The sequence below is a fragment of the Anomaloglossus baeobatrachus genome, chromosome 1, assembly GCF_048569485.1.
Source record: "Anomaloglossus baeobatrachus isolate aAnoBae1 chromosome 1, aAnoBae1.hap1, whole genome shotgun sequence".
In the NCBI taxonomy this organism is placed as follows: Eukaryota; Metazoa; Chordata; class Amphibia; order Anura; family Aromobatidae; genus Anomaloglossus; species Anomaloglossus baeobatrachus.
This window is the reverse complement of record NC_134353.1, coordinates 201,037,756-201,051,122: the sequence shown is the minus strand read 5'-3', so window position 1 is coordinate 201,051,122 and position 13,367 is coordinate 201,037,756. Positions and strand designations below refer to the sequence as shown.

At 41.1% G+C, this 13,367-nt stretch overlaps 1 protein-coding gene across 1 annotated transcript in view; it reads right to left on the bottom strand.

Moving 5' to 3' along the window:
* Positions 1-13,367, bottom strand: part of DCHS2 (dachsous cadherin-related 2) — a 439,992-nt gene that overhangs the window by 188,406 nt on the left and 238,219 nt on the right. The window contains exon 3 of the mRNA XM_075347710.1: positions 4,642-4,873. Coding sequence (XP_075203825.1) covers positions 4,642-4,873 — 232 coding nt within the window. The remainder of the gene's footprint in view (positions 1-4,641; positions 4,874-13,367) is intronic.

Here is a 13,367-nt window from a genome sequence, read left to right as displayed (position 1 = left end):
GTATTTATGAAGAATACTGTACATTTCACATCCTTAATGATGCTGTTATATGTTGTGGTAAGTAGGTCCTCCTCTCTTCTCCTCTGGTTTCATTTTAAGCCTTTTAGCTTTTTCAGGGGATCTTTTGGATAGCCTGTTTTCTGAAACAGCTTTTGCAAGTCTTTTGCTTGTATCTTGAAGGTTGTAAGATCTGGGCAGTTTCTCTTTAATCTTAAATATTGGTTCTTAGATATCCCTTTTTTTAGAGGTTCTGGATGATTGCTACCCCACCTTAACAGCAAGTTGGTGGTGTGGGATTTTGATATTTTAAGAGTTTCAAGAGCTACTTCCTTGTATTTATCACCATTATATCAAGAAATGGGAGACACATTGGATCAAGCTAATGATAAATGCATGTGAATTCAACAGCCATTCCTTTACAGATGACAAAGACATCATCAATATATCGTGCCCACAAATTACTTTTACCAGCACATGGATCACCTTCATCACAAAAATACACTGTTTCCTCCCACCAGCCCAGGAAAAGATAACCAAGAGTGTGGGAACAGGGTCTCCCTATTGCTGTTCCTCTGACCTGATGGTAATATTTGTTGTCAGTAAGAAATAATTCCCAGTAAGGCAAAACTGCAGTGTCTTAATTAAAAACTCATGGTGGGTCTGATACTGGCATCCTCTCATAGATACTCAACTGCCTCAATCTCTTTCTGATTGAGAACTGAGGAATTTAAGGCCTCAACATGTATGCTAGCTCGTGAAGACTTCTAGCTTTAACAAAATGTCGGGTGTATCTTGAGTGACTCCACAAATGGTCTTAGAACCCGATCAAAGTATATGCCCGCATTTTGGCAGAGACTTTCTATCCCTGACATAATTTTTCTACTTTTCAATAGGTCTCCACCTTGAGTTCTTTGTGTAGTCAGTAAAAAGTTGTTACTACTACATTAGTGATTAACATCAATTCAAATTATTTTTGTTCTTATCACCGTCTTCTCAAAACCCTCATCCAGAATCATCTTGATTTCCTACCAGAATTGACTAGTTGAATTGCAGCAGAGAATAGAGTATCTCTCGTTATTCTGCAAGAGTCTGCACATCTGACTATATTCATCTCCAGAACCACCACGTTGCCAGATTTATCTGAGGTTTTGCTGGCAGCCCGATGGTCCTGTTCAAGATCCTTTAGTATCAATATTTCATCTTTACTACAGTTGTTTCTGGAGTAGATATTTTGTTCCCCCAACAATCTGAGGTCTTTAGATACTAAGGCGGGCTTTGCACGTTGCGACATCGGTAACAATGTGTTACCGATTGTTACATCTCGTGGCTCTCGTCTTGCAAGGAATGAGGTGGTCCCCCATTCCTTGTCTGCCGCGAGCCCTCCTACTCAGCAGCGCCAAAGGCCTGGGAGACTGCAGGAGTTTCCTCCTCCTAGATGCAGCAGAAGGGTGACACCTAGTGGTTTACTCCTTGTAAGGAATGGAGTGGTCTCCCATCCCTTGCCTGCCACGTGTCCTCCTGCTCAGCATTGCAGAGGGGTGGAGTGGTTGCACAGTGTGCAAAGGATAGATGCTCAGGGAAGCAGCAAGACTTCCCTTAGCTCTGCACATTGTGAAACCGAAGATCCCGCCTTTATGACCCAGAGGCAGGAGGTTGAGCATGTGCCCCACGTGACGTCTTCTGATTCGCTCACTGGTATCACACGGCCAGATAACGAGGCTGGTGATGTGCTGAATCCTGACTGGCCGGGCCAGGACGTCACAGATCATGATTGGGTCACATCCGTCTCGCGCCCGCCCTTGGCTGGAGCTACATCTCCTTAAAAACCCCTCCTGCCATCATGGCGGCGCGCGACCGTCCTTCTATGTTTGGATGTCTGGCAGCGTGCTGCCACGCCACTGTACAGACATTGTATTTTGCAGGTCTCGCCCCTGCCTTGCTGCTCCGGCAGTATTCCGTTTAACAGGCTGTGTTCCTGTCCCAGGTGAGCTCCTTGAATCTCTGTCGGACTCACCTGGTTTCTGAAGCACACGTGCGTGGGCACCTCTGTGCTACCCTCGTGCCATATTACTGTGACTCCCGCTGACACACGTGCGTAGGCACCTCTGTGCGTCCCCGTGCAACAGGTACACCGAGTTGTGAGCCCCGTGCCATACAACCCTCACGGGTTAGGGCGGACAGGTGTACGCAGATCGTCTGTGACATTCCAGACGATCGCTAGCAGCAACCCGCTCACTCTTCTCCCACCATAGCAGCGGTCCCTTACACCGCACAGTGGACCTTGACCGGCAGAAGCTGTCCATATACCATCTTGGCACGCTTCCCCGGGTCCCCCTCGTAACACCGATGCTGCAGCGATAGGTCCGCCCCCGTCGCACGTGCGATATCTAGTGAAAGCTGCCGTAGCGATTATTATCGCTACGGCAGCTTCACACGCACTTACCTGCCGTGCGACGTCCCTCTGGCCGGCGACCCGCCTCCTTCCTTAGGGGGGCAGGTCGTGCAGCGTCACAGCGACGTCACACGGCAGACGGCCAATTGAAGCAGAGGGGCGGAGATGAGCAGGATGTAAACATCCCGCCCACCTCCGTCCTTCTCATTGCAGCCGGCGGCAGGTAGGGTGATGTTCCTCGCTCCTGCGGCTTCATACACAGCGATGTGTGCTGCCGCTGGAGCGAGGAACAACATTGTATCAGTCGCACCATCGGAATTATGGAAATGTCGGAGGCTGCAGCGATGATACGATAACAACGCTTTTGCGCTAGTTCATCGCATCAAAAAGGTTTTACACGTTGCGATATCAACTGCGACGCCGGATGTGCGTCACTTCCGATTTGACCCCATCGACATCGCACATGCAAAGCCCCCCTAAGTTTACAAATATGTCAAAGACTGGAGGTCACTTTGTGCTGAGGGGAATTTTTACTTTTGCTTTTGAGGTCAGTGAAAGGACCTTTGCCAGAGGGGCTGGATCATGTTTCTGCTAGACTATATAAAAGTCATCTCACTGGGTATACCCAGATCGCTACATATATGCTTGTCTTGTCCGGTAAACTGCTTATGCAACTCCAATTTGCCGGCAAGTAAATGTAGATCTATTCTACACTGAATCAGATTAAAATCAGTGCAAGGTATGAAGAATAAACCCTTACTTATGATAGCAATGCCAACCCTGTCTAGTCTTCTTCTTTCTTCTTTTTCTTGTCTCCACCCTGCATTTTTAAGTGGGGTAGTGTATAATGCTATAATGGGACACACAACTATTAATGAGGGTTGTGAGACTTTTTTTCAAGTATGTAGATTATATTTGGAACTACACATCTTCTTTGCTTATCTGTGTACTCCTAACAAGAAAACATCTAGTTAGGGCTTACATCATGCATCTTCAATATATTGTCATTGTCTGGTTCCTCTGTACAATGGGGTAGACAATGGAGAGACATACTTTACTGAAAAGTACATCTGATAGGGTTGTTTGTATGCCAAATTGGCAGGATATGCATTCCACTTTGATATGGCTAATGAGGTTGGAGGCATGCATTTGCTGTTTAATTGGAAATTACATGTAGTATAGGTGAAATTGACCATATCTGCATGAGCTGTCTAGAGACCGTAAGTGACGTGCAATGCATGTCAAATCATCCGGGAGTACGTTCATTCCATGCTACGAGAGACGCATGAGTTATGCAAGACCGGAAGCGACGCATGATGCGGCTCTATCTGGCAGGGAATGTGCTCCACACTGCTGGATGTCAAAATCCAAGCAATGCATGCAGTGTATGATACCAGAAACTACACATAATGTGTGTCAAACTGGCTGGGCATGCTTTTCCCACTATTGAATATCACATACAAACCCGGGGAAAACCTGGGAAGTACAGAAATCCAGCTTGACGCCATAGCTCATCTAATTCTTTCACCACGAATCTCTCTCCAGTCCACTTTTCATATGCGCCTGATTTAATAAGAGGCATAAGCCTATTAATGAATCGGATGCTTCTGACTCTGTCATGTCCACTCATCAAGACTGGTGAGAACAATGCTGTCCTTGCTGCATCGGGGTTAAGTAACCTATTCTTTTGTGTTTGTCCATGAGAAAAATACATAACAGGCAGCCCTGTCCATGTTAGTGAGTGCCATCCTTTGTATAACATTAAAGGGATATTTCTATCCTATCCTAATATGTAGTAGGTTTAATAATAATATTAGCAAATACCTCCAATTAGAAATGTAGTATAGTTCTCCTAATTCACTATGTTGCTTACCTCATCCTCAGGGCATTGCAGGACCTTAGGTATCCATGGTTATGACCATGCATTTAGTGACAGTTAAATAGTTTGTTGCTAGTGGTCGCAATCATGGATAGCTGAGGTTCTGCAATGCCCTGCACATGAGGAAAGTGACATAAAGAAATCAGGGGAACTATACTACATTACTAAGTGGAGGTATTTGCTATTATTATTATTATTATTATTATTATTATTACTACTACAATTACTACATATTAGAATAGGATCTTGGAGATATGAATACCTCTTTAAGCTTAGCTTTCTTATATTTGATATGAGGACTTGTATAAAATGTAAAAATAAGGAGATAATAGAAAAAAGTAATTACTCAATAAATAAGTCATGCACTTACCTGTAGATGAATCGATAGTAAACATGGGTGTCTTATCTCCTGGTACGAGCTCATATATCACTTCCCCAAACATTCCTCCATCTCTGTCTGTGGCCAGAACATTAAGTATCTCGGTTCCCGGTTGAGTATGGCTGCTAATGCTTGTCACATAACTTGTATGATCAAAAACTGGTGCATTGTCATTTATATCTTCTATATCGACTCGGACAAACGCTTGAGCACTTAGACCTCCCTGGTAAAAAAAAAAAAAAGACAGATATAGAATGAATGTGGAAAAAAAAAATAAACTTGTCTCAAGAAACCAGTAACTTGTAAAGCATAAGAAAAATATTTCTTGTCATTAAGTGATGGGAAGTAAATTTTACATTTCACAGGAGAACATACTTTTTAGCATCTACAGTAAACTGAATTAAGTGAATATCTTGATTTTCCGAAAAGTGCAACAATGAAGTCACTAAGTTCAGCAAAGCAGCCAGAATTTACCCCTGGTGATCATGTAAGGACAGATTGTCTGCAAATCTAGTAGGCTCCACAATAACTCAAGAATGGCTTTAACGTGTTTATTTGCTTTTACAAAAGAAAAACCTGAATACTGTGGTACAATTCTGAAAAATACAGTTAGTTGAAATTCCAAATTATTCGACCCCCAGAGAGAATTAGGTTTACTAATAAAATGTTAAAAAAAAACTTCTGCAGAGTATTGTAGCCAGTAATCCTTTATTACTGAACTTGTAAACTATTCTAGTTCCACTAATTTTTATTTAGTTTTTTTACACATTACAAACAATTATCTTTGGAAACAGAAACAATCTTGTAGGATGGGGAGGTAGGAGGTAGGGAGGATATGGTGTTGCAGTATTCATACAGTTTTATCTCTAGGAACATTCAATGCCTTTGTATATTTTTTTTTTCTTATTTGTACAAAGCAATCATCTCTTCTTTTAACTTTTTGGATTCAATCTTTTGATTTAGCCGTATTCGTAAAATATAATAAAACATCACAGTGAGCAAACCTCTAGCCAGTCCAGGTATTTGATGCGAATAATGAATTTCTTGATGTGTGAATGAATGTATGCTTTTAGGGTATGTTCACATCTAGTGTAAATCCTGCCTTTTTCTGCTGCTTTTAGCTACATATTTTCTGTAGGTGTCATATTATCTTTTTTGAATATTGCCTCTTTGCTGTTACTTCACTGCTTTTACCCTATATTTGATGCAGATATGATGTTGTGTTTTTATTGTGTTTTTCTAGCACAGCATAGCTTTGATTCTTCAGTTAAAAATGCAACTTTTTTTAGGTTTTTAGATGCATTTTTTCAGTCTCCCTATGAAAATGTGGGACAAAAATACATTTTAAAAAAACATACAGTTCAACAGCATATTTCTGCTGCGTTTGATTGGCATATTTTCTATAGTTGTCTGAACCATCATACGATACCAATTTTTTCTGAATCTTGCGTCTTTGCTGCATTTTTGCTGCTTTTACCCTTTATTTGATACAGATATGATGCTATGTTTTTCTAGTAAATACTAGCTTTGATTCTGCAATTAAAAACACAACTCTTTTTGTATATGTTTTTTGATGTTTTTTTCAGGCTCCATATGGCAACATGTGAGATAAAAATACATTCCAAAACGTACAGTTCAACAGCATCTTTAGATGCACAGCGGGAATGAGTTTCCATGAAATCACATTCACTTTGCCTCGACAGTTAAACCCAGCAGATTTTCTGCCCAAAAAACCCAGGGCAAAAATATGACAGTATTTACACTATGTAGGAACATGGAATTATGAGGGATTCAATTCAGGGGACGGAATCATTATGAGACTTCTTTACTTATTAAAAGTGCACATTGTGTAGAATTTTTAGACACCACTTGTTATGTTAATTGTACTGAACTATTTACATTGTTCTTGTTTGATTGGATTATAAGTTTAAAAGTTTTGTTATTAAAGCGGGTATGCAATGGAGGGGGTGAATCATTTTGATACAACCATACATTGTGGCACATATCTAATATACTGTACATCTACCGCTCTGCAGGCGTCTCCTCTCGCAACGCTGTTAATGTCTAATAGCATAAAACTACATAACATTTACATCTGAACAGACGCTGTACAGTTTGTGCACACATGAGTTTTATTTCTGCAGGTGCTGGGCCATCTTAAGACTGCCTATATGGTGTACACGACGTGTACATGAACAGTTAATCCTACATTGTGTGCAAACCTTATTTTCATAAAAGGGGAGGTCCGAAACTAAAATCATTTATTCCTAAATCTCTGTCTATTTATTGTAATAATCTAATTGCTTTTCCAATATACTTTAGTTAAAAAGTCCCTACTGTTCCCTCTCTATGTGTTTTATTTTTATTTTACCTACTTTCATTTTGACGATATTTTGTTTGAGAATTCCCACTGCATGCTGGGATACTCAAACATGATGTCATCAGGGGACAGAGCCTGTGGTCATTGCTACCTGAGCATGCGCCGGTTGCCAATTCCAACGTATGCTTAGTATGAGATCATTGCTCACTGTGCAAGATTTCTTTTTAATGCAAAGTGATAGTGCACTTTAATGAGAAGTGATGAGCTGATGAGAGAGTGCAGTGTCAGTGCACATTGTAAGGAGAAAACATGGTGAGCAAGGAGAACAGAGACCAGCCTCACCACCACAATTGATGCCTGTTTAGGAGTGGGGCTGCTGTCTGCTCTCCACGTTCTCTCCTTATAATGAGCACTGACAGCATGTTCTTTTGCAGGCTTGTCACTTCTTATTAGAGCCAGTAACAGATCGAACTGTCACTGTGCATTAAACAGAATATCGCACAGTTACTTGAGAGCTCCAATTGAGCAAACATAGGATTCACAACCGTTGTTTGCTCAGTAGACCAGGGAATAGCCCAACCCTGGAAATGTACACCATTGATGATGCTTAATTTTAGGGCAGGGATAGAGGCGGTGGCAATGACCCTATCCCATCCAACTTTAGCATCCCAGCATGAATAGGGGATTCTCAAATGGAATATCATTAAACTAGAAGTAGGTTATAATAAAAAAAAGAACATTAGGATTAGAAAGGAAATATAGGGACGTTTAATTAAAGTTTATTAGAAAAGCGATTAGATTATTACAATAAATTGAGATTAAGGATTAAATCAATGCTATTTTCGGTCCATCACTTTAAGCTGATCATAAGTAGAGTAGTCACAATAAGGCTTTTAGGTCTCCTGGTAGCTACCTCAAAGGACGTACGTGATATTCAATCATTCTGTTCCATAAGCAGTAATCATTAGATCAGGTAATATATTTCACTTTGGCTTCCAGATTATTTCATGTCACCTATACACAGTATCATTTCAGTCTCTATTTTACGCTTCTTTTCTATTACTCAGGACTTTCAGTGCCAATGTCTAATTAGGGCTTCATTCCAAGTTTTAAACAACCCATTGAAATTTTAATAGAAACGGTTGTCCTTTTCAGATGAATTGGCAGCAAAATGATTTTTTTAGAAGATGAAAATGATTCCACTGAAGAGGTGAATTATTTCTGTCAATTGTTATATTGGCCTATGTAGTCTGACTCCTTGAGCAGCGGATCACAAGGGACTCATTGAGATGACACCATATTTTAATTACATGATATTTTGAAGGTTGTAATAATGAAATAAAGCTGACAACCTCTTAAGTTTATTTCCGTTACCATCATACCAAGCAAGGGCGCATTAATCGATGCAGTCGATCGAGACAGAGCTATTGCATGGTTACTACAATTCAGGGCTATTTTTAGTTTTTGCAATCATTATTCTTAATGGAACTAATCAATGACTTTGTGCAGACTTGTCCGGCTATAACAATTGACAAACTAGTAATCATGGTTATATTTGTTTTTGCTATCTAAACTGAAACCAGTAACTAGCAGTGTCGGACTGAGCTGCCAAGGGCCTATCAATAACACGGACTCTGTTGGCCCACTATTCAGCTACATGCAAATATTACACTATCCTCATTCACACATTTATCTGGACTTCTATGTAATAATGCACTGGGTAGTTTGTTGAGTGAATGATGAGATGCTGCTTTTTTCTGTACATAGTGAATAATGTAATGGAGCCAAACACTGCTCCTATTGGGAGGTAAGTGGATCATTCCCACAGTGGCCCACTGGGGGATTCCCCTGTGGGCCAGTCTGAGCCTGGTAACCAGAGTTGGTTCAAATCGGCAAAGTCAGCCATCTGTGGTCTCTGTACGGGGGCTCTAAAATGTGGCTTCTACTGTACCTGCCTCTTATGCTAAGTAGGAGAGAGTACCAAGCGAATGGCAAAAGGGAGGGTAAGAGAAAAACTGTATCTAGGAAAGGGGAAGATTAGTGACCCCTGACTAAACCTATCGCTGGTCCCTGGGGTCCCTCACCACCATAGATAGGTTCCACACCTATGCACCGAGCTGGATACTTGACCCTAGGTATCCCTAGTGCTGGAACCTAAATTGGGAATAGATGGGATCATCTCTACATCAACACTAAAGAAGACACAAGGAAGACACACAGGGCAAAAGTGCATGAACTACTTATCCACAGATGACTCTGGTAGAAGTTCAGCAAAGTTTCAGCAATGATACCACAGATGAGTACAAGCCATCTGCTTGCAACTAGAGCTTGAAACAACTGAATAATATCACCAGCATAAGTCCAAGAAATATGGTGGCATTTAAGTACAAGGAGAATATTGATAATCAGCAGCTGGACGGAAAGAGAGCTCCACTGGGTCCTAAAGGGGAAGAGATGAAAACCCAGCAGGAAAGCTACCTAGTACAATGAATAATGAGAGCAGTAACAATAAAAATTCAGGGAGCATTTTGCACAGCCAAACACTGTGATCTTCTATTGCCAGAAACAACATGACTCTCTGTCACCCTAGACACACCTGTGACACTGCCAGCATCCACAGCTCTTCAGTTGTGTAGCCGACCTGGTGGGACATCACATGCGCGGAGGAAATGTAGATGGTGGCAAGTAGGAGGCAGTCCTAAGTGGTCCCATCCAGCGACCAAAGATTATTGACCTGGCCGATAGACTATGCTTTGCCAATTGATTTGCACCATGTTTTACCAATGATGTCATTAATTGAAATGGTATTAATTGAAATTTTAAAAAAGTATTTTTTTTTCTATTATTTAACTACTTTTATCCCTTATTCAGTGTTTTGAGTCTTAAGGAATATACAGCCAAATTTTAAAACTAAGAAATCTTAACTAAGTCAGTGCAATGACAGCATCTGCCATTTTCTGTCTCTAGTGACAGTGAATGTTCTAGGCCGCTGATAAGAATCCTTCTTCTTTACATTCTAGGCAGGCATGAGTGCACTGCCACAACCAGACATTTCTACTAGAAATATTAGTTAATTTTCTCCGAAGGTAAGTTAATGCATATTGATTATGGTGGATTGATCTACGGGAATAGAAGACACATCAGTTATCTGAGACTGCTCACTGGCTGAGTACAAGATTATCTCAGCTGACTAAATAATGACTACCCAGGGACAAGCAGGCAGGTATAATGTTGTTATTATGGGTAGAATATATTTGCATTATATTGGGTTTTACATTTTATCGAGTATACATTTGTGTCAGATTCTGAGGCTATTCTTGTCAGTGTCAAGGACTGAAGTGCTTTCATCAAAAGCCAATTATGAAGATTCTGGACACGGACAAGCAATTTAGATGAAAATTTGGAGACACCTTGAAAATGTAAAACTGTTCTAATGTAACAGATCATTTAAAACTCAGTCAAAAGACATTTATAGCCAAAATTGGAAAAGCATTTAAGAAGGTTTTATACCTCGGAGATGGGGAGGGTTCAGGCAGCCCCCTATTGATGCACACTTTCAGAGCTGCCTTTCCGCCTCATGCGTGCCCTTGAAACTCTCAATTCTACAAGCTGAAAACTAATTGTATTGAAGGAGAAAAGAAAGTTTAGCAGATATCTAGGCGTTCTGCTTCCTCCTTCAACCATTTTATGTGACTTTGTATGAGATGCGGGAGACGGCACCTAGCTAGTTTATCTGATTTTTATTAAAGTCCACATTAAAGACCCAGCCCACGTACAAAACCAATCTACAAATTGAAAATAGAGTAAATACCCAATACACCACTGTACCAGATCAGCGTGGAAAAAGACCTCTCAATCATACAAAACCGGCCAGACAATTGCGTACACACATATAAAATGCACTTCTAAGCATGAACTTATATAAAAACTAAATATAAGAAGATTAGACTATAAACGAGTATCCAAAAAAAGGTAAAAGAGCACAATGGAAGAAAGAGAAATGCGTCACAAGAAATTATCGGAAGGGCGCACACTAAATTTGCATATGAGAAAATGACCTAAATGTGACCACCTTATCCACGCCTAGATAACAAATATGCCAAAAAAATAAGTACTGAGCAAAGAGACAGTAACTGTCCTTATTCCCCCGTACTTGAAGGCCCTTCTTGTAACGGCAAGCCTCCCACTAAGCAGGAGCCCGAGGTACCCCGAAACCCTTTAACCCCCTATAGAGGTATCTGGAATTACTGCAGGGTCCAGGGGTTTATTGCCTAAGGTAGGCTGCAGTCCAGAGACAGGGATAGTCGCCAGGCAGGGTCAAAACAAAAATATCAGCAAGGTACAAAAATGGAAGGCAGGAGGAATGTCTAGAAAAACAAGCTGAGGTCAAACTGAGATGCCAGGCAAGGTACAAAAGAGCAGGCAGGAGGAATGTCCAGAAAACAGGCCGAGGTCAAAACCGGGATGTTAGGCAAGGTAGAAAACAGCAGGCAGGAGGGACGTCAATAAACAAAGCCAAGTTCATACGAGATATAAAGCAAAGTGCACAGTACCAGGAAGGATGTGGCTCACAGCAACACAAGACTATATCTGGCAAGGATCCAAGAACAGTGAAGGATATTAAAAGAGTCTGGTGCCTTCCCATAGGCTGGAGTAGGAGCTGATACTAGCTTGAAGGCACACAATCCTACAGTCAGCCAACAGTACTGCAAGTTCCAGCCATACCAAGCCTGTTGAATGTGTGGTGACTCCGCCCACCAGAGCCACTGGAACTGACTTCTCCCCTATCACCAGCACAGGCTGCAGTGTGAGCAGAGCAGCGCCTGGTGACCGGGGCAGACGTCACCGGAGCAGGCCCTGGAGGAGACGTGACACTCCGTCCACAAGAGCCACTGGAACTGGCTTCTCCCCTATCACCAGCACTGCTTCCAGTGTGAGCAGAGCAGCGCCTGGTGACTGGGGCAGATGTCACTGGATCAGGCCCTGGTGGAGACGTGACACTTCCTAATCATGAAGCGTAGATGAATAGATGATATACCACCCCTAAAACCAACATCGGCTTTACTGCCAGTGCCCTAACGTGCACCTATCTAAAAGAACAAAACTGCCAAGCTGAATTGCTAAGAGACCGTGCAATATTACTAATCCATCACATCCATAAGATATGCACAGTGCTTCAATAACATGTCACTTCAAGCCAGACAATGATTTGCCAATAGAAGATGGACTTACTGTATCTCAGAAATCCAGATGTCTTTATCCTATATTACTGTATCCTGATACGTTTCACCTCTCATTCAGAGCATTCCTCAGGGGATGAAAAAATGACCAATAGCCAATACGTGTTGCGTTGCTTCACTAGTAGCAAGGCAATTCACGTGTTAAATTGCAATTAGTAAGGCAATATGGCGCTTATTGTATCTTGGCTACTGGTAATTTTTTATCCAATAAAAAGTGTATGTTTTAGTGGGGTGAGATACTATGTTGGTTATGTAATACCTCATTTTAAAAAGAATGGAAATGGAAAGCAAACAAGTGGTATTCTATAACATACAAAATGCAGAGAAAGTAAAAAATATATTTTATTCATTAAGCTGTTTCACATTCTATTTTATTTGTTGAGTATCATTTGTTTATTTTCCCAAAAGTGAATTTAAAAGAAATGGGAAATAAAAAAAGAAGTTATATTTCTCCTTCCTGCTGAATCCACCTCTGTCTTTGGCTCAGAAAACTGCATCAAAAACTGTATACTAAGGCCCAAATTAATAATTTAAAATGGGCCAGAAAAAGAGATTTAACTAAGTTCGAAAAGTCAAAACTTGTTACAAATCTTACAGAAGGATGCAGCACTTTTGAAATTGCTAAGATATTGGGGCGTAATCACAGAACCATCAAAAGTTTTGTTGCAAATAACAAGGTTGTAAAAGACATGTTGATAAAAAAGACGTGCATTAACGGTTAAAGGTTTGAGAAGAATCAAGCGTGAATTGTCCAAGAACCATTATCCTCCAGTGCTGTCTTATTACAGAACAGCAACCTCCCTGCAATGCCCGAAGTACAAAGTGTTCAGTGCGAAGAGATATGGCCAAGGTAAGGCAGGCTGAAAAGTGACCCACACTGTATAAGATACAGAAGGTGAAATGTCAAGCCTGGGCCAAGAAATATCTGAAGGCAGGTTTTTCAAAAATGTTATGTACTGATGAGATATGAGTGACTGTTGATGGACCAGATGAATGGGCCCATGGTTAGATCAGTAATAGGCACCGACATCAACTTCAACTCAGATGTCAGCAAGGTAGACGTGGAGTACTGTCAAGAGTTGATATTATTAAAAATGAGCTAGGTGGACCTTTCAGGTAGAAGATAGACTCAAAACCAACTCCCAAACCTACTGTCA